The sequence below is a fragment of the Triturus cristatus genome, chromosome 9 (genome assembly GCF_964204655.1).
Source record: "Triturus cristatus chromosome 9, aTriCri1.1, whole genome shotgun sequence".
Lineage (NCBI taxonomy): Eukaryota > Metazoa > Chordata > Amphibia > Caudata > Salamandridae > Triturus > Triturus cristatus.
Window position 1 is genome coordinate 571,903,978 of NC_140592.1, and position 25,114 is coordinate 571,929,091.

General features: G+C 43.0%; 1 protein-coding gene across 5 annotated transcripts in view; it reads right to left on the reverse strand.

Moving 5' to 3' along the window:
- The window catches only part of EXOC3L2 (exocyst complex component 3 like 2), a 619,764-nt gene that overhangs the window by 30,320 nt on the left and 564,330 nt on the right, over positions 1–25,114 (reverse strand). For all 5 annotated transcript variants that reach the window (XM_085625593.1, XM_085625589.1, XM_085625592.1 and 2 more), the window contains exon 11: positions 19,363–19,484. In XM_085625593.1, coding sequence (XP_085481719.1) covers positions 19,363–19,484 — 122 coding nt within the window. The remainder of the gene's footprint in view (positions 1–19,362; positions 19,485–25,114) is intronic.

Here is a 25,114-nt window from a genome sequence, read left to right on the forward strand (position 1 = left end):
GGAGACTTCTGGGGACTGACATAATGTCTGGTATGCATCTTTTCCATAGCGGCTATAGTGAGACTACATGCTCACAATGTATTATCAAAACCAATTTTTCTTCCTTTCAGGACGCAATTTCGAGACCTACCTCTCTACCTCTCCCTCTACCTCTCTACTTCTCTACCTCTCTCTACCTCTCTCTCTCTACCTCTCTCTCTCCCTCTCTCTCTCTACCTCTCTACCTCTCTCTCTACCTCTCTCTCTCTACTGCTCTCTACCTCTCTACACCTCTCTCTCTACCCCTTTCTCTACCCACCTCTCTCTACCCACCTCTCTCTACCCACCTCTCTCTACCCACCTCTCTCTACCCACCTCTCTCTACCCACCTCTCTCTACCCACCTCTCTCTACCCACCTCTCTACACATCTCTCTCTACACATCTCTCTACACACCTCTCTCTCTCTACCTCTAAGTGGCAGCCGGAGCCTGATAGCACTGCTTGTCCTTTAAAAAAAAAAAAAAAAAACAATGGCATAGCCAATAGGTCTCGCCTTTGGGGCCTTATAAGTGTTTAACCATGCAACAGTTAATGTTGTTGCACCAAGGATACTGTGCTGCATAACTAAATACTTATAGGGTCCCAAAAGCGAGACCTATTGGCTATGCCAATGCTTGTTGGAGTTCCCATTGCGGTGCCTGCTTTTAAAGACACCACCGTGGGACCGCCAGACACAAGTTACACTAATAATCTGACGAGTGGCCTCACCTCGGGTTTGGTGGTGCAGCGGCGGGGTGGACCCGGTGCTGAAACGCCAAAATCGTAATTGGGCCTTAAGGGTCTACTCCATAGCACCGGGAAACAGCATTTACAACACTGTCAATACCACGCGTGTAGGTTTACAACACGGATGTTACATCGTCCGCGTTGTTACCACGCATGGCATTACATCGCAAGTCATTTCTACGACTTGCGCTAGATGGCGAGCAACACCAGGGAATGTGTTGGATTTTAAAACCAACACATTCCCTGCTGTTGCGCTAACTGGAGTAGGAATAGTAATTTATACAGCGCGCCATCTAGTGCAAGTCGTAGAAACGACTTGCGATGTAAAGCCATGGGTGGTAACGCGGATGATGTAACATCCGCGTTGTACCCTACTGCGTGGTAATGGATGGCGTAGTAACGACATACATTCCATAGCATCTCCCTGAATAAGCTTTGGACTGCTCTACTCAGAGTACCAAATACTAAATTGGAGTACTTGGTGCCCACTTTTGGGCTCTATAATAACCAAAGGCCCAAGCTTGCTGGTGGTAAAAGGCTCTGATTGGCGCCTAGTAACCACTGGCTGCCCAAGGACTCCAGAATATGTTCCCATTGACACAATCAAAGAAGGAGATCTGAACAGGAAAGAACAAGAAGCATGCATAATTCCAGCATCTTGCATTCCCCGACATTTTGTACCCAGACAGTAGAAAGTATTTATCAATTTCCTAAAGAATGGTAAACAAATTCCAAGCTTATTTCTTTCGAGGATTTCCGGAAATAAATGCAACCACCTAAAAAAGGAAGGCAAAAAGTATAACAATAGCATTGAAAAATAGAACCGGGAAATGGAGGCTAATTCAGGACCTCGAGTAAAACAGATATTTAATATGGCCATCTAACTGAATGTCATGCCAGTGTAGAAGGAGCTCTAGTTTCTTGGTGCTCTACATATATTTTCATATTCCAATGCGCAAGAAACAAAGGAGAATATCCCGATTTGCAGATGATGCCTGACAGAATTCCCAGTGCTCATTTTCAAGCTAAGGTGGTCCCCCATGATTTCACCGCGGGGCACATTCAAGAATTTTCTGAAAGCTAGAAAACTGCACACCCTGGTATTCCTCCTAAGAATAATGTAGAATCCAGATTTCAGCAAATGTACATATATCCCTGGAGTAAGAATGGAAATATATGCAAATTGTAGATGCTCTTTCAAACAGGACTAGGCTTATTCCTGAGGAGTGCCCGCAAGTCCTCTACTGTCTCATAAAGCATGGGGTTGTTATATATATAGTTTTCCAGCCTGGAAATACCTTCTTTCAACCTTTACCAGGAATAAAGCTATGTATGCTTCTAGGGTGGGAATTCCCTTGAAATTGTTGATTAATAGCTGCATTCTTCTTACCTTGGTGTTCCATATACCTTGCACAGCCACACTGAGCATTGACCCCCCCCCCCCCCTTAGACTCCCCTACCCTCTCTTTTATCACATCTCTAATCTCAGGTGTAGGACTGCAGAAAAATTACCATGCTTGGTAATTTTACAAGATTCAATGTGAAATTTGCAAATGAATACACTGCAAATCACTATTTTATGAATAAGAATTGTGTTTTCCGAAAATCGACTGTGGGGGGCATGAAACAGACGACTAGGTACACAAAACGGTTTGTAAATTGAGGCTGTTGACAAACACCTGGTGATGACACAATTGTAGATGGACGAGGTGCACACCGACCACCACCTAGACGACTGATTGGTACAAACCATCTTTTCTTTAGCTATGACCAGGTCTCCAAAAGTCTAAAGCCAGTAAGATGCGTTGGTGATTTCAATGCTTGCGGCTGATACCTGGTGAGATCTGCAGGTTATAAGTTGAATTCACAGCAAGACAAACTCAACTATCCCTTATTTTGTGGTTTGAAAATTGAATATCATTAAGTTGGCTAACAGAAACGCTTCTTATTTACTTCATTTAGAAATGGAAAAATTGAGATACCACGTACTATGTAAATAATGTAAATAATACCACTGGATATCACTGGACCTGTCAAATAATGCAGAAAAGCTCCATATCTGTGTTGAATTCAAAGCAGTAAGGCAAGGTCTCCAGGCCTTCCAGCACTACATACAGAGTAGAGTGGTGAATATCTTCAGTGATCATACAAGCAGCATGTTCTGTATTAGACAAGACCGGAGGGAAGTTATGTATACAGTCACCCCAATAGGACATGTACATCCCAGCTTAACATCTCTCAGAGGTAAACGTGGCCTTGCAGAATGACTCAGCCATAAAACACAATCTTGTGAGAAATAGAGGAAAAATATATGGACAAGCTGCACAGTTATTACAAGTGAAATCAGCTAAGTGAGCCTAAGAGACTTTCGAACTAAGTGTTTTTAATTTCCTAGTGAGGCAAATTTATTTGTGCTTCAACTAACACCCAACTATTAGTGCTGCAAGAGAATACTTCTGCCTAATTAGGTGTTTGACAACTATGGTATGCTCCGATATCATCTAATTGGTGGTTCAAGGTTCAATAAACTTGAGGAAATATCCTTATTTTCTCATGAGGCGAAACTACTGTTCCTCCACCCACAATCCAACCTTTTGGAACCAGGGAAGGACTGGGCCAGAAGTGTATCATATACGTATAAAAAGTGTACCACATTTGCAAATGCGGCAGTTTACAACTTGTAAAGGCAAGCTGTATAGGTTATTTTACAAGGTGTGGGAAACTTCATGCATTTGCGCTTGCTAAGTGCAAGGTTTATGGTAGTATTAGAGAAGTAAACACCGGCCCAGCCACCAGATCTTAAAACTGGCCCACATATAGCCAAAAAAAACACAGCCATATACTGATCTGTCAAACCAGCCCATCTAGCACTACCAGATTGCCCTATAGACCAGTCTGGCCATCCTTGTAACCTCACAATTTGGTTTCTGAAGACGTAAATTGGAACCACTTGAATATACCCCAGACACCTTTCAGATTTTTTGGAAACCCTGAGTTGTTTCTACAAGATGTTATTTAGAAAAGTAAAATGGTTTGGCATAATGTGCAGCGAAAAAGACCTTAATATAATCAGCAAATCTGGAATGCGACACTAATTTGGGTCTTCTCGCAAACTGCACTTTGTAGTACGTTTTATAGTACTGGCAACATACTACAAAATGCTATTCACAAACTAAGGAGATCATTACGATGGCGGTCGATCCGACCGCCATCGTTGCGGGGCTTGGGACCGGCCGCCTGCAAGGCGGTGGTCCCGCACATGAGATTACGATGCAATGCCCGCCACTTAGTGCTGGGACAGGTAGGGGGGTACTATGGTACCCCCAGTTCACCCCCACAGGCCCCCCCACCCCAGGAAGGCCCGCAACAGGCACCCAAACACAATCCTCGCCAGCCTGTGAATGGCGGTTTCACCACCATACACCGGCTAGCGGGGATGCAGCATTGTATCTTCCCAATTGGACTACGGCAATGTGCTATATTTATGTGCCACTATAAAAGGGCAATCAAAATTACAGACGGTGCAAAATGCGGCGGCTCGCTTACTAGTGGAGAAGAGAATCGTGTTCAAAGCAATGTGCCACTGTATTCTATCAAAAAAAGGCGCACGGTACCTACAACCACTTTTATCACAGTATACACCATGCCGAAACCTACGTTCCAAGGATAGGGCATTGGTGACTGTACCAAGAATATCTTAAGCCAGAATGGGGACACGCTCCGTCAGATACCTTGCGGCAAAAGCGTGGAACTCCCTACCTATGGCCCTAAGAATAGAACCATGCAAAACTAAATTTCGCCAACAACTGAAGACATGGTTATTCCTAACAGCATGCTAAATTTAGCATGCAGACCAGAGTGAATGACCAGCTATGATATGCAAATATTATTGTTCCGTACCCTTTCAGAGTGCCTATTCCAGCGTGGGGACACACCGGTGGTGTAACCATGCGCTCTATAAATGGCTAAACTAAAGTAAACTAATTTAGCGGACGGTGCCTGCTAGGCACCGCCACCATTTTACGGATGCTGACCGCTCTGCCAGGCAATCGGACCGATTGCCTGGGGGGGGGGGGGTCGGTGGTGGACGGTCTTGGCGCCCTCCACAGTCGAGGTCAGATTCCCTTCCCCCCATCCTAATTTGGCAGGGGACAATTGTAGTCCGATGGCGGAAGGACCGCCACCACACAGCTGGCGGTGGCGGACCTTCTGCCATCATAATGACCCCCTAAGTGCAGAGGTCTACACCTCCACCGATCCTATCTTCATCTGTGCGGAGATCTTCACCAGACTGCGGAGTAGCACTACTATAGTTACTACTGCCAACAAGCATTGGCAAAGCCTATAGATCTCACCTATGGAAAAGCTATGAATGTTTTCAATCTGGTTTAGTCATATTGTTTACCAGAATAGCTGCTGTTCAGCATGGCTAATAGTTAGTGGTGTAGAGGAGAGTGAAGTGACATACAGTAGAGTGGTGTAGAGTGGAGAGGCGTAGAGTGAAGTGTTGTGGAGTGTCATGGAGTGGTGTAGAGTGTCATGAAGGTTTGTAGAGTGTTGTTGAGTGACAAAGTGTTGTGGAGTTGTGTACAGCGGATTGGAGTGCCGTAGATTGTCATGGGGTGGTGTGGAGGGAGTAGAGTAGAGTCAAAGGGTGCAGAATGGAGGGTCACAGAGTAGAGTGGAGTGTTGTAAAGTAGAGTGAAGTCGAGTGGCGAAGTGAGGAATAGAGTGGAGTAGAGTGTCAAAGTGGAGTGTTGCAAAGTGGAGTGGCGTAGAGTGAAGTAAAGTGGCATGAAGTGGTATAGAGGGAGCTGCACACAGTGGAGTAGAGTGTTCTGGATCAGAGTGGAGTAGATTGTCATGGAGTGGCATAGAGTGGACTAGGGTGTCAAAGAATGGAGTGTCAAAGAATGGAGTGGCATAGAGTGTCGTGGAGGGAGAACAGTGTCGTAGAGTGGAAAGGTGTAGAGTGGAAGGGCATAATGTGGAGGGGCGTAGAGTGGAGAAGAGTGTTGTAAAGTGGAGTGGCATAGAGTGGAGTAGAATGTCGTAGAGTGGCATGCCATAAAGTGTTGAAGAGTGGAGTGGAATATGCCACGTTAGTCTGCATGCATTAACAAATTAACAACGCATGCCATTACAACACAGTTGTGTTGTTACATTGCATACCTTTACAACGCAGGTCGGAACAACGACTTGTTTTAGGGGGTGCTGGATGTTGGAATAGTATAATTTACTATTCCAACTCCAGTCTGTGCAACAGTAGAGAAGGTGTTGGATTTTAAATCCAACACCTTCTGCCCCCCCTAACCCAAGTCGTTGATCCGACTTGTGTTGTAGAGGTATGCGATGAAACAACGCGGTTGTTGTAATGACCGCGTTGTAATGGCATGCCTTGTCTCGCATGCGTGGGAAACGCTGTTTGCCAGTGGAGTGGTGTAGAGTGGAGTGTGGAGTAGTGTGTCAGAGTAGAGTGGAGTGGTGTACACGGAGTTGCTTAGAGTGTTGTGCAGTGTTGCAGAGTGACTTTGAGTAGAGTGTTGAACAGTGCAGTGGCATTGAGTGGAGTAGATTGTTCAAGAGTGGAGGGGCATGGAGTGTCATAGGATATCGTAGAGTGGGGTAAAGTGTTGTAGAGTGGAGTACAGTAGATTCAAATGGAGTGGCATAGAATATATTGACATGCCATAGAGTGAGGTTGAGTAGAGTGAAGTGTCGTAGAGTGAAGTGGTGCAGAGTGGAGTAGAGTGTTGTTGAGTTTTGAGTCATAGAGTGTTGTGGTTTAGATTGGAGAGGCATAGAGTGGAGTAGCACAGAGTGGAGTGGCACAGAGTGGAGCAGCGTGTCAGATTAGAGTGGAGTGGCATGTCGTAGAGACGAGTGGAGTGGTGTGTTGTAGAGTGGCATGTATTAGAGTGGAGGGGAGTAGAGTGGACTGGTTGCAGAGTGGAGTGGCATGTCGTTGAGTAGAGTGTAGTGGTCTGTCGAGTGGTGTTGAGTGCAGTAGTGTAGAGTAGAGTGGAGTGGCGCAGTGAGGAGTATGCATGGTGTAGTAGTGCACCGCCATTATGGACAACACGTTTTCAAAAGAAATGACATTACATTTGCACAGACATACAGGTTTACTGATGAAAGTATACAGAGCACAAACAATAGTGTGTGGAAATGGCATCAGCTAGTGTATTGATTTGTTATGTTTGTTAAAATACTTTAAAAAAAATATTTTTATTTATTTTAACATTACTTCAAATGCGGTTTTATGTTATGTCCATGCCTCTTATTTTTTATGGGATGGTGTTGCAGTATCAGTGGTTAGCCATGTGTGCTGCTTGACTTACTCCTGCTTCTTTCTGGTAGTAGTAACATTACACTTATAAATTTGGCTCCACACCAGTTTTCAGTGGGCGGAGATTTGTAAGTCTATACTTCTGTGTAACGTTACACTATGATTTTGTAAATAGACTAAAGTATTAAAGTTACACAGAAGTGTAACAGTAGAGTTACTACTGGTAAATGCACACATCTAGATTTACCATTGTGAATAGGCTCCAATATGTTGTGATCTTTTGCTGGCAACCTCTTGCAATATGGCACAATTAAGTCACTCTGTATGGCTGGCAAATAAAATCATTTGTAAGTGACCTGTTTATAAGCAAATCATTCGCCAAAAAGTTGCACCTGGTTTGGAGGCCGAATATAGAATTTGTAAAACGAATGGATCAATTCCAGTTCCAAAGTTGAAATACAGTTCCTTTACTGGAAGACAGATTTATATTGAGGCCCGGACATCAGCTAGACCTGTCAGTTATGTTCAATATATTTCCATCAAGAAACTGGTAACAAAATTGTTTATTGATGGCACACCTTAAAAATCCATTCATAACTCACAGAAAGCCTACTTTTGGCCTTTTATAGAAACCAGGGTTGGATTGGTATCAAAAATCAGCCCAAGAACACCAAAACAAGTGGCCCACATTTGTGTATTGCCTTTCTGCAAAACACTGCTTCAGCAAAGTTGAGAGAAAAGAAAGGGGGTGGGGGGCATGTTTTATTAACTTCACTTAAATAAAAGAAATGCACAGATTAGTTCACACTTCTTAGCCACAAATGAATGCAAGTGAGACCACTTCTGCTCAGGCCCCCTACCCCTGCTCAATCAGCATAAGTCAATGGGCCGGCCCAGCGAGAGAAAGGGAGTGTTACCTCTGCCCATCTGCCTCTAGAAAGGCCACTTACGCATCCACTGGGCCGCTGGCGGCATCCTAACAGCACAGACAGCCCCGGGGTTGCCCAAAAAAGCAGCCCACAGCTAGAACTCGGCTACCGGCCCTTCAGCCATTTCCTGAGTGCCTGTGTTACCAATCCGACCTTGATATAAACCAATCTGTATCCTTTGCAGTGATTTTCCAGAACCATTCTATGCATGCTGACAGAGCCTTAGAATCTTATTCTACTACGACATGGAAAAGACTAACGACTATTTTATGAAGACAGATGTAGTTTGTTGCATTCGGAGCATACAAAGTCCAGCCCTGTCAAAAGGTAGCTATCACAAGGGATCACAATCTGCATCTCATTTTGCTACACCGAAAGACACATAGGGCCTGATTACGAGTTTGGTGGGCGGGCACTCCATCACAAACATGACGTGCATCCTGTCCGCCATATTGCGAGTTCCATTATATTCCACTGAATATAATAGAACTCATAATATGGTGAACGGGATATCCTTCACGTTTGTGATGGAGCAACCCATCTGCCAAACTCATAATCAGGCCCAAATTTTGTTAAGGAAGAATTTAGACTCAGATTAGTTACAGTGATTTTGCATGCTGGAAATGACCACTTGCAAGATACAGCCTGGTGTACGCAACTGTAAATGCCAACGGCACTACTGCTTGGACTTTGATTCGAAGGTAGTAGCTTCAGTGCTTTGCTTGACAACTTGTTTCATTGAAGATAAATCTTTCATCCCACCTAGCCGTGTCGGCAAAAATAAGTAATAGCTTTAAAATATATTAGGAGCTTGTGAACCTATGAAGGATCCAAGTAAGATTTCCTCACATTTTCATACAGTGGAAGAGAGTTGGAACCTGTCTTAGGTGCAAAGGCAATACTCTTTTGTTGCCCCATGAGTCTCTTAAGTATATACACAACACTGTGCTGCAGAATGTTAAATAGGCTTCTGGCGTTGAAAGTTACAACTTATCTTCTTATTGGCTTCTACTGAAAGGCCAATATTATGTAGATTGGATAGTGCATTTAATAACTGAAAATACTGCTTGGCTAACTCAAAGCATATGAACCTCTGAAAGACAAAAAAACTGGACAAACTTAGTTAACAGTAACTTTCTTCCCTCATACTTATGAATGCCACACACCACAACTAGATGCCCAAATCATCCCTCATCCACTATTGCTCAGACCTTACCTTGCACACTGGTGATTATGGCAGCTACTTTGGTTGAGCAATATGGCGGACCCAATGTATTCCAATAGTCTGATAGTAAGTTAGATAGTGCCACTTCGGACCGAGGGCACCAACTCTACTAATACCAGGTCATGCATAAGTGTTGATATAAAACTGACTCACATCCAACTTGATTGGCTCAGTACAGAAAAGACTCTAAACCTGTGCAAGCTAGGTCATCCTCAAGTTACTCCAAAGAAAAGTCAAACTGGCTCGTAAGATTATTAGAAAGGCCACCATCAAGGCGCAAGGACAGATTCTCTGAAACAGCCGTCCATGGCTCCTCACAGGAATAACCAGCAAATAACTTCGTGCTCTTTTTCATTTTTATGTGCCAGTCATTATTGTCCTTTACTAAGCTTCGAGGGCTTAAAAGAAGACTCATGTCTCAATCACTGGCGCCGACAGGGGATGATGACATTGAGAAACTAGTAAACAAGTTACAGGATGTAAATGCTGCAAAGATTAAGAAAGGCAGACACTTTAAAGTGTTGCCATGGGCAGCTGGTGACCCCAGAGGCACATCCTGCCAACATCCTGGAGGTCTGTAAAATGTTCCTGCGGAACCACCCCCACTATGACCACTCTCCCCTGGGCCAGACGGTACGAGGCATTGAAGCACAAGGCATGCAGGAATAGAAAGAGAGGAATGGTAAGCATCTGTCTAGAAATCCAAGCTTTTCTGAACCGTGGGAACTTAGGTTAGGTTGTGTCAACGTGCTTGAGTCAAAGTTCACGCTGGCGAAAGCTCTGCAGAATGGAAATGCTGTGCTTAATCCACTCGGCTTGGACACATGTAACACATATGTATGATTGTTCAGGGGCAAAAATACATAAAGGTGGGTCTCTTCAGTGTTTCAATACGCAGAATGGAGGGTCTCTTCTGCCCCTACCAAGCCATGCCTTCCTAGTCACTTACGGAGGTGTCCTTGAATCTATTGGGGTCATAACATCGACTATAAGAATAAAACCCTACAAAATTTCAGATCCAGAGGATTAACTAACATAAAATCGTGAAGGTAAGTATATATAGATAGTACGTGTACATTTACTGTTATTAGCTCGACATTAAGGCTGGTAAGATTATTAGAAAGTTATAAATATCATCAAGGGTCATATATATGGAGTAAACTAAAGCATAGTAAATCTATATTAATTTATTTATTTCGCAGTTTTATGTAGTGCGACAACAGGTGTCAACTATTAGTATAAGAACAGTTAGGTACTGTCTAAAAGCATTTTACATAAGAACAGTTTGACAAAAGAACAGAGTACATAAACAATGCAAACACGTCTAAGCACTTGAAGCATATAAACACTTTAATTAACCTTTGAGATTGAGTGGTGCTTTGCATGCCCAGTAAACCTTTTATAATTTCGGGTTATGTTTTTTTAATGAAAGACCAGGCTTGATTGTTCATACTGTGTGTCCGTAGCGTGGATTACCTGGATTATTTTGAGAGACACTTTCAAAATGGGCACAGTGAAAATCATTCACAATGTATCAACAACCAGTAAATGGTAAATAGAGAAAAGAATATGACAACACCAAGACAATTTAAATCATACAATGAATGATTGGAGATTGAATTAGTGATTGTCAATAGATCAATAATTCACAGGATAAACTATATTATGCGTTCTACAGTTTTAAGAAGGCAGGTACAAATAAGGTGGGGTGACAAGTGGTGAAAATACGATCAGTGCAAGTAGTTGTGCAGTGGGAAGGTGGTGCATGTACATACATATACAATGGTACGGAACCTAACCAGCCAGATATCTTTGCATAAACAATAAATGCAAAATCATAGGTGGCTGATGCAGTTAACAATTCACTGTCATGAATTGTTAACTGCATCAGCCGCCTATGATTTTGCATGTATTGTTTATGCCAAGATAAGCTGATGTAACTGGACTGCACTCCGGTGGTGTAACCTAAAATGATGGAGCTTCCTGCAGACTATGGACATATCTGACAACCATTCATTGTCTTTGAAGTGGAGGTTGCCCCATTGAGGGATTTGGGGGCCACTGAAGGGCTGTAGGAACGCCTGCTCCGCAGCATTTCTTGAGTGGTGTAGCTATGAGCTCAGTACCTCCTCCTAATGTAGCGGATGCCAGTGAAGCAATGTGCTCACAGCCCCCAAAAAGGGCTCAGCCCTTGGACATTGTGGCCTCGCACATCCGGTCCTCCTGTGTCTCCATCTGCCACCTGATCATGGCTTTCTCGCCCATCTACCTTCCAGACCTCCGTCTGTCAGAAACGTATACTTACTTGTGTCTACTTACGCTAACTATATTGTGGTAGTCAATATTCTGGCTATGATATTTTGTAGGTCTTTATTTAAAACATGAAATTCTGGTACAATACCTCTAATTATTGATAAAGAAAGTCTCATCAGTAACCCAATATACTGAGAGAAGAGAAGCCAAGGACAGAAGAGCAGGTCCCTTAAGTCTCTTCAAGGGAGATGCATCTTGAGAAGGTCCCGCCAGGGAGACGACGGACTGAGAACTGATTCAGAAGTCTCATAAAGCGATCCTACCTGATAAGTGAGGGATTGACGGTGTTTTCTATAGATGATTATTATAGAAAGGTGAGAGATGGACTCATCCCTGGTTCATAGCTCACACCTAAAGGTGATCACTCTGGAGAGGAGAGAGTAGATCAGGCCCTGAATGATTTCGATCTCAGCCATAGTGAGTATTCTTTCTGAGAAGGGATTGACAAACTCAGCACAATTCTTAACTCTTCAGAGAGATCTCTCTACGATTACAGGACTATAGAAGCTTGCCTTCTTCCTCCACATTGAGGCTTCGCCGAGAGCGGGACTGCATACTCTGACACGCGTTCACTATTTGAAACCCTCTCCCCATCATACTTATTTTAAGTATCCTGATAATTGTGTGGTAGTAAACAGATGCAGTAATAATAAATATTCCTTTTATTATTTTCATATAGCAGAGATAACAAGCATTTAAAGGTATGTACAAATAAAGAGCCTCACTACATGGCCATTTAACATAAGTGATTCCCAATGGCAATGCATTAGAAGAACAAAAAAAAGGGGAAGCAAAAAATGGGTAGCATGTCAGTGGGGCTCAGGCAGTATGCACAGTAGAGTCATCTTGAGCAACAAAGGTCAAGACCACCAGCCATGGGCCTCTATCGAAGTAGGCTCATCAGTGATCCAGCAGTTGTCAAGGGACTCAACAGAAGATGGCCTTCAGTGAGTCTCAGATATCATGCGGGCATGACTGACGTGGTTGCAGCACTGCATACTTTTCTCCTGACAGAGGGCCACGTCTGTCAGTTAATCCTTGACCCTAGGTGGTGGGTCATGCACCCAGCAATGTACCAGTCATTTTTAGCCAGAAGAAACAAAACTCCAGTCAGCCTTCTCTGGTCGACTGCAGGAGGGGTTTTGTGTAACCCAAAAGTACAATTAAGGGTGTATTTTCCACAGGAGATTTAACTATGGTGCCATATTAGGATTTTTGGCAGTCCTGGCGAGCGGGCTGGTGGCGTGGCAGTCCCACGGCGGTGCTATTCAGAGGCTCATAGTGAGCCTTAAACAGCACTGTCGCGGGACCGCCAGTGCATGTTCCTGCATGAGAAGGGATGCACCATGTTGTGCATTGCTTCCCGTGCAGGAACTAGGGGGGCACAAAACGTGCCCGCCTACATGCATACCCGTACACAGATGCACAAGTGGGCGCTGTAGGGCCCCCTTTGTTGTCTCACCTGATAAGGGTGGCGATGAGGCACCTGAAAATATGCTCAGCAGTACAGCTGTGGCACTGCCAGCATATTTTGGCCTCGAACCACTGCCAGACCACCGCAGGATTCTTGATTGGTGGCGATAGACGCGATTCAGTGGTGGTCCGACTACCACACTTATAATACTGCAGGCGGTCCTTCAGTGTGGCAGTGGTCGGACCGCCACCACAACTAAGACAGTCCCATGGACCGCCGTAGTTGTAATAAGGCCCTATGTCTTCAATGATGCGAAAGACATCTTCCTAGTAAGTCCTAGGTGGAGGGCACTCCCTGGCCAGATGAAAACAAAACGGCACGGTCACATGGACATCTAGTGCATTTTGTGGATTTTCCTGGGTCTAACCTGTGTAAGTAGTGCAGGGCACAGTATAATCCATAGAGAAATTTGAAGTGGAGGATCTTGTGTTTATAATTGATGAATATCAGTTTACCTTGGCAACAGCAATATTTCCGGGTCCCCAGGGTAATATTGTAGACAATATCCAGCTGTCATTTTTCTAGGACTCTATGATCAGTGAACGTACATACAGATACAGTAATAATGTTCCCGTGCTCTGAGCATTTAGTGATAGTGCCGGATAAGCTGTTCAACGCATAAGTCTTCCACATTTATTTGTTTATAGTTATTGCAACAGTAAAGTTAGTGCAAAATGCACGCTTTTTTGTGTGTTTAGAGGCTGTACCCCCCAAAATCAGTAGATTGATTTAATTATGCTGTAATCTGATTCCCGAAATGTGGTCTCAAGGATGAAAACCTTGTAAAGGTTTACTAAATGAAGTAATATACCATTTGATTACTCCCAATCAGAAGTCTTAGATGAAGGGTATCTTTCAGATTAGAACATGTCAAGAGGAAGGTCAGTTACCATAGCAAATTTGCATGGCTGGGTATCGGCAATGTTTTCCAAAGAGAAATGTTGTACATATTTTTCAGAATGGCATAACTCGAGAGTGGCATATTCTGTAAGGGGTGCATACAAAAATGTTTAGTAGGCCACATAGAGGAACACTGATTCTGGCCTTTAAATGAAATTGAGGGATTCTCCCATAGGCCATTTTGCCTGAGGCAGGGTCTGGAACATGCTAGCTAGCTCGTATATCTAACCTACTCTAGCCTCAACCTATTCTGATTTCAAAATGCATAGGCCTTGTCAGACACCTCTAAATTTCCCACTTTTTGACTGATTCTGCCCCAGCCCCCACCACACACTGAGAGGCTTGTCTGAAAAACCTATTGATCTTACATGTGATAACCATCCTTGAGAGGTACTGGACTTGCAAACACGTCATGAGTATCCTAAATTCCTGTCAGCCACTAGCAGCTCATGGCATACTGTGAAAACTGGAGCACTTGCATAAGGTTTTGTACTTCCATAGCACTGAAGGCAAGTAGAATATTATATCTCAGTGGAATGCTGATGATCTTGTTGGGTCACAGAAACCTGCTATACTGTGATCTAACTCAGGAGTCCACTGTATGGTTCTTAAGTTTGCTTGTTCTCCCTACAAGCGGCCATCAAGCAGAGAGCACCTGAACAGCCTCAAATAGATAAAAGGTCCCATACACTGACACAACATCCAACAACATCATCCTTTACTTATTTTCCAACCAAGCGTCTTGACATCAGGTCAAGTTATGAGGTAGAGAAAGGTTTTTACATTACAAGTGCTGTTCATTGTTCCCATTGGAACACAGTTAATATGGTGCATTTGACATTAGCATAGCCTCACACCTACCAATTATTTGTATTGTGTCAGACACTGGGTCTCAAGGTTATTGGTCTATGGTTGAGGTAATTTGCAACTGGTATTCTGGAGTCTTATCTACTGTAGCTCTGCAAATCTGGAACTTGACTCAGAGTAGAGTGGGTGAGCTCTCAAAGGGTTCGTAGGGAGCTAGTGTTGGCAGACAAGTGCTCAGAAGTCAACAGTCAACCAACAGACACAGTAACGTATTGTCAAGCCCAGTGCTCATCTTATAAATTAAAAGGCAGTAATTTAACCACATAGCGTAATGCAATAGTAACAGCTCAGTTAGAGTACTTTATCACAGGGCTGTAATCCTGAGTGCAATCTTTCTTTAGGTGCTACACCCTGTAGAACCCCCACACCACTAAAAGAGTTCCCCAGTATCTATAATCCTTGGCAAGCAATTTGGGACATGACACTGATTAAGCATAGGTGCAGTTTACACAAATCATCCCCAAGGTGTAGATGCGTTTAACAGTTTTTTCTTTCTTCTACCTCTGTGCGATTACTCTGTAAAAGTCTTATAGCTAATACTGCACACCTTGGTCTTCTACTCAGTGTTTCATTCCACTCACAATATTTAGCCCCATGGTTACCAGCATTCTGTTGTTGCAGTTTTGGGTGGTCTAGGACAGATGCAGCCTGCGTTCCTGGTCCTCCTCCTGGACAAACACACTATGCTTGGTACTTGTAGAAGTCTTGATGCAGTTCACGATGAGTACCATTCAGGGACACCATATGGCCTCTTCCATATGGGTCGATCCTGGCTTCACCCTCTTGTAGTTGCCGCTTTTTCTGGTATTCCCACACCCTGGAAACACACTTGGCTCCTTCTCCTTGACAGTCTATCAACTACAAGGCCAACACACATCTTCACTCTCTCCTCAGACAGGTAGGCTTCTAGGCAATAGGAATACCCTTGTTGGACCGGACATCCTTGATTGGTTTTCTCCAAACGTTTTGCCTTTCAGTCTCTGGGTTTTGCTGACTTTGTTTTTGCTGGCCTCCGTACTCTGCGCACTTTACCACTGCTAATTAGTGCTAAAGTGCATGCGCTCTCTCGTTTGGCACTTACTTTTATGTCCCTAGTAAAGTGGCAATACATGTAGCCAGGGCATGCAAACTAAATGCTACTTGTGGCCCTGCATCCCTCATTGTGCCACCAACTACAATTGCCCTTTAAACATGTATTTGGCCTGCTACTGCAGACTGTGTGTGCTGTTTTAAACTGCCATTTCAACCTGGCAAGATAAACCTCTTACCAGGCCCAAACTTCCCTTTTTTAGAACATATAAGCTATCCTTAGGGTAGGCCCTAAATATCCTAGAGGGCAGTGTGCAGTGTATCTAAAACATTGGACATGTACTTTTAATGTTTGCATGTCCTGGTAGTGAAAACTCTTGCATTTGTTTTTTACTACTGTGAGGTCTACCTCTCCCATACGATAACATTGGGTTAACTTATTACCTTTAATAAGGGATAACGTTCAATTGGGAGCAGATAGGAATATCAAGTTTGATGTCTAAAGAATTGTAATTTAAAACCTTCTTTAACTGTAAATTTGGATTTTAAGTCACACTTCTGAAAATGCCACTGTCTAATGAGGGGCAATACCCTGAAATTAGTCCCTCGATGCTTGTTTCTGGTCCAGGGAGGACCTGGCTTGGAAGTTCGGGCTGGACTGTTCCCACGAGGAGCATGGTCAAAACTGATTTGCATATGGCTGGGTTAAAACTGGAGTGGCAACAATGAATTAAACCCAGATCTTTGTTACTGGGGGCGACTGTTTGCATTGTCCATCATTTGTTCTTTTAGAAAGTTGGCATTTTCTTGTCCTAACCATTTAGTGCCTGCAATTTGTGACTGGGTCACGTGACGAGGTGTATATGGCAGTGTGTATTGCTCCCAGACAGTGACACAAAGGGCCATAGATGTTAGCAGGATAGGCCATCTCTGACTTGAGGGTAGAAGCTGTCACCTACCACATTTGTACTTCACAGAGGCTCTGCCTGAGCACACTCACAAATGGTGTAACACTAATCTATTATGAGCCTAGACAATCTGGGACCAGGGCAAGGAGGCAGGCAATTCCAAGCACCTCTGGGGTGAACACCTCCAGAACCTTATCCTGCTTCAAAGTGGGCACCAGGTATAAACATTGGACTCTTAGATCCACCTCTTCAGTACACATCTGGACTTGTGGAAGACTCAGAAGAAGAACTGCTGTGTTGCTCTGCCAGAAGGACTGCTACCCTGCTACCTAAGTGGAAGGACTGGGCCTGCATCCTGAACCCAGGACCACCATAGTGATTCCCAGGGCTAGTTGGCTGGCCTTCTAACCACAGCTTCAGGGACAGAAGGCTTCAATGATCTTGGACCCAGCACCTGGAATCTGTCTGCTGTGAGGCACCACCTTTCCAAGTGATGCCACCCCAGTCCTGGACCCTTGGAAGTGGGCCTGAAGGTGCTCTGCCAACCAGGCTGTGTTTCCAGCGCAGAACCAATGCAGTGCAACGCATTGCCTCACAAAACTCTGCATTGGAACTGCTGCCTCAAGGGCAGGACTTCGTATCACAGCCTGCAGCCTCATCAGAACCGCCGCTATGTGATGCATCCTTGATGCAGACCTTTGCAATGCATGCCCCTCATTGGCAACATCCTCGACAATGACCCCGGATTCTGTATTGCAAGCCCTGCAACTTCTTCGGAAGTTCCTGCTTCGCAAATCCCTCGACAATGCTGGATCTCCCATCACAGCCTCTAATTTTGCCGAAACACTGCGGCTCTATTTTTCTACATTAGTGTGGGGATTTTCTTGTATTGTGTACTCCCTTTATTAATGTTTGAAGTGCTGCTTAAATAGTTTACACATAGCCTCTAAGTGACGACTGAATGCTATTGTGCTAAGCTACCAGAGGGTAAGCACAGGCTTGGGGTTTGCTTGTGTTTCACCCTGACAGAGATTGTGGTTCCTGCTTGAGTAGGGGTCCCCCCCCCCTTCAACCAGTAACACAATTTCCAGCAACCCTCAGGTACACTAGAAGAATTCCCAGACTTTAGTTGATATTTCCTCACCTCTGGGGGACTGAATATCATGCAAACACCAGCCCTGGTCGCAAAGTAGTCCTTTGAGTACTCTGTGGAACACTCCCGTCCTTGCTCATGAAGAACTTGGAATGGGAACATAGTGGGGTGATTTAGATCACACTTTTATATACTTTTTCCAGACTAGGGATGAGGATCCACTAATTAAGGTTCAGAACCGGTTAGGGGTAGGTCTCTTTCAAATGTCATTTGCAGGTAGTTTCTCAGGCACAGTATTTGTACTAGGCAATAGCTCTAACAGGAGGTAGCTGATTTCAAGAAAGAGTCAACCAAACAAAGGCACAGCAAAGTGTGAGATCTCTGTATCCAGCTATCTTTATGCTTCAGAAGCAGTAATCAGGGACAGTCAAATCAACAGGACCGGACTTGAAACATACTCACCTTGAGTAACAAAAACTGCAGTCCATCCTTCACCCCAACCATTCACCAGTGTTCAGGAAAAACTAATCTGCATCCTTTTTTTTTTGTAAAAAAGTCTTTATTGAATTTCTAAAGTGAGCCCCGCCTCCTTCCTCCTTCAGTGTTTGGGTCTCCACCCCCCGCTACAGGAAAACAGGCATTCACTCTCTGTGTGAGCTGCTTTTGTCTTTTCCCTTGCTAAACCAGGGAACATCAAAAATAGAAACCAATGGTCCCAATACTCAGATTTTCACCACACACAGAATCCTACCATACAAGTGTTACAACATATTGTACTTACACACAAACTTGACACGGAAAGGAATGTCAGCTCAAGGGTTCAGATTTCACATAAAGGCGGATCTTTACAAGAGAGGGTATAGTAAACTACCCTTTCCTGGACACACAGATAAAGATCTGGTCACAATATTGACCGGTATACTGCTACTGTCACTTAATATGAGTTACACAGGGCATGGACGGTAGTCCTATGATATCTATGAGAACATGATTGCTGCCATTGCATCCATGTCACATAACAGGTCTTGGACCTCGCAGTACTAGGGACAGGCCTATGCCTATGCGCACATGCTGGATTAGCATGATGCCAGGGCCACACAAAAAGTTAGGATCAAAAGCAGTTGAGCGTTCAGGAAAAGGGGTCAGGCCTATCCACTATGCAGGGGATACTTCCACCACGACATTCTGTTAATACATAAAGTATTCATTCAGCACCTCAAGGCTCTAAACTCCAGCACAGGAAGGAGACTGGTCTGAGATGACCTTTACAAAATGTTATCCGACAGGGGATATCTAAGCTGTGCTTTGACCATTAATAGAAAGCTAAAAAGTCACATCTTCAGGTTTTGAATGGGTATTTTAGGGAGACTACTTTTCATGATAAGATATATTGGAGAAGTGGGATTTCAAATGCCATTTCAAGTTATTTCTTGTCATAGACAGCATACAATACCAGCACCCTTAAAATACATTTCTTTATGTATTATAGCCCTTCATCAAAGAAAAAGATAAAAGAAACATCTCGCCACATATTAGCCTCATTGTGCAGGTTGTTTTGTGAATACTGACCGTATGTCAGGGAAGTCAGACATTAGCATTCCCACTTCCATCTGAATGGATGGGGTGTCCTCCAGCACAATGATCTCAGCAAGGTGAGGGACTGCCACATCTAGCCATGAGCAGGTAGAGTCCTAAAGCAGACAACAAAGGAAGGGGACAGATTATTAAAACCAGTTCTCAATCTCACCTAAAAACAAAAGAGCGGACTCAGATGATCTGGATTAAAAAAAAACTATAAGTAAATCTAAAGGCAAGCAATCACTCGAAAGAGGACACCGTGTGAACAGAATACAGTGACCAAACATTATGTACCTACAGCTGGTTTCCTGATAGAGACATCTCCCATTGTTACATGTGAACCTTATAGTACTAATTGAAAAGCACTAAAGAGTGACTGTAACGTGTGTGGATATTGACCAGGCATCAGGAGTTGCTTTGTTTGGTAGAATGCACTCACACTGTTTTGAACATGATGTTTGGAATTCATATTTTTCCTTTTTAGAACGAATTTTTTCATATTTTTCAGACAGATAAGTACTATATAGTTGTTCAAAGAGTGCAAAGCGGATCATTCACCAACTTATGCCTCTCTGATTCTCCAAAGTTCAATTTGAGCGAGTGTAAAAAGAGCATCATTTGCACAAGGTAGGCAACAAAGGAGACCGAATAGTCGACCAACCTCATTTGCACATTCAAAATGATAGTGGAAAGGAAGGAAATGCAGGTCATGTGAAGGGATCATACATCAAGGGAGCAAGACAGACAGAATGTTTATCCATGTATGTGCTGATTTCTACAAATCCATATATCACCACTGGTTACAGCAGGGCCTCAGGAGGAGCAACATAGTAGATGTTGAAGAAAGGTAATGTTTGTAGTAAATTAGAATACAGCTGTTCCAATACATTGCATATAACACCTCAATTTCTCTGTTTCCCTTGACAAGAGCTCAGTGACAGTACATCGGAATACCAATGGAGGTAAAGATTTACAATTATTTTCTCTAATGGTCATCTGTTTTATGATACCAAAGAGGAAAGAAATGTGTACTCTTTCTTTGTTAATTACAGTATTCAGATTAAATTAAACTAGTGCCATGCAGGAGGACAAGTGAGATGACTGAAAATACATTTACGCAAAATTAAAGCAAACAAGTATTGACCTACTTTTATATACATATAAGCAAGTATAGTGTCCATAGTACAACCGTATTCACCAGACTGAAAATCTCTTCCCCAGAAGGTATTAGGTCCCTCAATATAACTCTACTCAAAACTGGCTAACCCACAACCACCTCAAACTTAATGTCATGAAAACAGAATTCCTCCTAATCGTCGCACCTAATCACTTGCCCCAGATCCATCTATGGATGACTCATCTGTCTGCTCTTAACTGCTCGCCATGCATTATCAGCTGCACGAGATCTCTGGGAGTAACTCTGGACAAGAACCTAAACATGTAAGAGCACATCAGTACCACTGTCAAAAGGAGCGAACTACCAAATGAACATTTTAAGGAAACCAAAACCCTTCTTGAGTGAGGATGACTTCAAATCAGCGGTTCAGGCCTTATTTATTCCCAGGCTGGACTATGGAAGTGCTAACCGGTGTGGCCTTCCTAGATCCAAGCTGGCACCTCTAATGGCTTCCCTCAATGCTGCCGCCAGGCTCATCACAGGATCAAAAAGAACAATCACATCTCCCCGGATCTTAAAGTCCTTAACTGGCTCCCTTATGAGGCAAGGATACAGTTAAAATTTGCTTGCATGACCCATAAGGCTCTTCATTACAACACCCCAAGGTACTTGCAACAAAAACTAGAATTATCTGGTGGATGCAGATCCTTTAGAAGCACCAGCACCTTGGTACTGAAACCACAGAAATTCCATAAAAACAAAACTCCCTGCTGATTCTTCTCAGGTATTGCCCCGAGAATTTGAAACTCCGTATTACCTGAAATAAGACTGATTCTCTCAACTACTTAATTAAAGAAAGAAGGTAAATTACTACTTATGAACAAATTTCTGTCCTAGATCATACAATTCTTCTTAAGATCGGCACCCATGGTTATTGCTAGACTGTGGGTCCATCTCTATTGTTTCACTGACTTATCCTGCAGATACTGCAGCCTCTATTTGTGAACTTATTTTATCTTATTTACACAGTGTGTACCTCTCTTGATTATGTTTTTGTTTGCTTTCTTGTTTTCTTATTTCCAACCATTTGTAAAGTGCTCTGATACCCTCACAGGTCATGTTCGCGCTACATAAAACTTTATATGTTTGCAGATGATACCCTAATTGTTTCCAAGACCCCGAGTGGGTTACAGAGAGCACTAGTTATTTTTGAAGAATTCTGTACCACACGAGGCCTCGAGGTAAATGTGCTAAAATTAAAATGTATGTCTTTTAATCAGCACAAAACCTTCAAGGGCAAACTTTTATGAACAACTCACCGCTTGACCAAGTGAGGGCATTTAGCTATCTGGGTATAAATGTCCAACTTGCTTTACATTGGAAACAACAGACAGAGTTGGCAACGCTTAAACATCGCCAACTGACTGGAGCCCTATGTTCTGAGTTTGTTAAATCATTTACTAAGCCAATTGCTCCAGTCCTTCGAGTCTATGACGCGAAGGTGGTTAGTTCTGCCCTCTATGGTGCCGAGATCTGGGGTTTTGAGAACTTAACAAAAATGTCTGTATCCGAGAATAAGTTCCTACGTAATCTTATTAATTTACCTCAGAGTACTCCTATATGCCCTCTTTTTTATGATTTAGGAATGAAGCCAATTAATTATATCGCAAAACTGCGTCCGGTGTTATATTGGAGGCGCCTGTGGTCAACCCCTGAATTAAGAACATATGCCACAGGTATTATGGATATCATAAAACATGATACCTTTCACAAAATCAAATGGCTAGTTGGCATCAGGGGTATTCTTGGAGAACTGGGAATGGAAACATTATGGGAGGATCCTCTTAACGATAGTTTTCCATCTAAGAAATCCATTAAGGATAAATACTGGGAGATGGTAGCATCTAAGACTTTTAGGACAAGTGCTCCACTCTCGCTTACAGGGACTTTCCCAGATTTTAAAGATGAAATTGGCCTTGAAACATACTGGGATGATATAACTAAGCCACTTGACAGAAAGCTCCATTTCCAACTTAGAATTGGAAGTTTGCCAATTAGAGCATTTACATCAAGATGGTCCCAAGGCGGTATGGCTACCTGTCCTAGTTGCCTAGCATCTATGGAATCAGTTACTCACATTCTATTTGAGTGCCCGGCGTACTCTGCTCCGCGCAGGGTTTGGCTGAAACCCATGTGTAAGCTACTTGGCACTAGGAGTGGTGTGTTAGCAACTAGAATTATTTGCACTTGTACCATTCCTTTTGTATATATATCAGTGGCAAAGTTTCTTGAGTGGTCTTGGGCACTAAGGAGAAAAATTATTGGTGGTTGATCCTCCCAAATATTTTATACCGTATTATATTTATTATGAAAATATTCCATCTGCATTTTAAGATTATGAAGTTTTTTTACTGTGTGAAATCTCTTTTAAAGCTTTTTCTTTTAAAGCAAGGGTATGAATTTTTTATGATTAATGTATATATTGTGCTTTTATGACAATTGTCGAATAAAGCTTGTTTGAATTGAATTGAAATTAATTAATTAATAAACACAATTATTCAAAGGAGCATGTAAATTCAATCCTTGGATGCATTTCTTTCCTAAAACAATTAATGATCATATACGTATCTGAAATATACTGATATGTGAATGTTAATTTTTTACTCCATGCCGTGTTACAAAAACAAATTGAAGATGCACATCACCGAGTCAGTCAATGGGAAGGCTTGGCAATGTGCTTAATATCACACCACTGAAATAATATATAGAATTATGGTTTGGTAATAGTCAATACCATGATGTTTTTCACCTTTATTCACTTTTTTACAATTCTATAATATTATGTTATTTATGGTCTCAAAATCCACGGCTCCTGCTTTCAGTTTCTATGCAGGGGCAGAGGAATAAAAGGGAAGCTCCAGATAACATGGCCTCTCCTCACTGTCCCAAATGCTACAAAACATACCTGGCCGCCTCCCACCCACCCCTCTGTGCCTTCCCTCTCATGCTCCACCCTTTGTGAAGCTGTGCTGTCTAGCACTGTGCTAGCAGGCTGCCAGAGAGCTATTTCAGAGCAGGCTGGAATTCTTTTATTACATATCAACAGTGGAAATCAACATTTTTTATAGGTCTCAACTAGACAACTCATATGCTGCCTTGAAGAGACATGTTGCATTCAATACGTGGGCTTCAGCCCATCCATAGGCTTCCCATTTGCTTCCTCCATCAACACTCTTATATTCTTTCTCCCCGTTAGTATATGCCATGCATGCATCATGCCTCTTCCTGTGTTTAGCCTTCTCTGAGAGCATGGAGGAATTACTACTAACCATCCTCTGCTTCCATTTTAGGAACTACTTTTGTCTTTGCTTAAGAGCACTTCATACAAGCACTCGTGTTTTTTCTCATTCCAAGCTTCGTTTTTGTAAAAAGACCTGTAAATCTTGTCCTTATCTTGTCAAATTTAAGTCAATGCCTCGGTATACCTTGCCTGTTTCCCAAACCCCTCCCACTTCGCTACTTGACCTATCGCCCCACCCCCTTCCTCACTGCTGCTTTTTGACGCTTCCAAAGCACAGCACTCCTATTTTATACTCAGGAACACGGATGCTATCTGAGGAATGTTGCCTTTTGAACTACAGAGCCTGGGCCTTTCATTGCCCTCTGATGAAAATGTGCTGGCACCCAGAGAGTTTTCTGTACCTGCTTCTCGGCAGGCACTAACGAGGGCTTTCACTGCGATAAAGTAAAAGCAGCTCATATCGTAGAGTACCATTTCTTTTTCATTCAATAATTTAATGAACCTGAGACTGATCTGACACTGCCAAGGACTGTTGTTCAATCACAATTAGCTACAGTGCATGGATGTAATGAAAATACAATGTGCATGCATGTAGGGTGTGTTTTCAAGGGCTCCTATGGCCATTCCTGCCTGCATGTGAGCCGCTTGCTGGTTCTTAAGCAAACCTACCTTTCTGGATATCCGTTCATGATTATTCATGTATCCGCTGCCCCTTCTCTAACTGCCAGAGTCGAGACTCTGTACACAGTACAATAAAACAAGCATTGCCAAAGCCAATATGTCTGGGTTGACCCCTGCATAGTGTATTTATCAATATTTGTTTCATTGTGGGTTTTGTAAAATATTGTTGGAGTAGTTGATGGACCCTTGCCAATAATAAAAAATAAATTGGCGCAAAGAAAAAGGTTTTCGGTCTCAAAAGGCATCATTGCTGTAGTACTCCCTAGCACTGATGTAAACTATTTTGTGCGATGATGTGCAGCATATGAAAGGCTGGGATGCCATCACTCACAGTGATTTAAGCCATTGGTTGGAGCGGGCTGACCACCTGCCCCATGGTGTACACTGTAGTGTGTGGAAATAAAATATAAATAACACAACAGATCAATTAGTAACGTGAGATGGCTGAAAGCCCCTGTAAATAAGTATATGATATACATAATTTTAGTGAAAACAAAAGATCTTGGATAACACCAAGCCGAATAATAATAATATTGATCCTCCTGCTTCAACATTCTTCACACCGTCTTCTAAAATAATGATCACCTCAGACCTGCAAAAGGATTACATTCAAATGAGCATTCGAAAGAAACTATGGGCCCGAT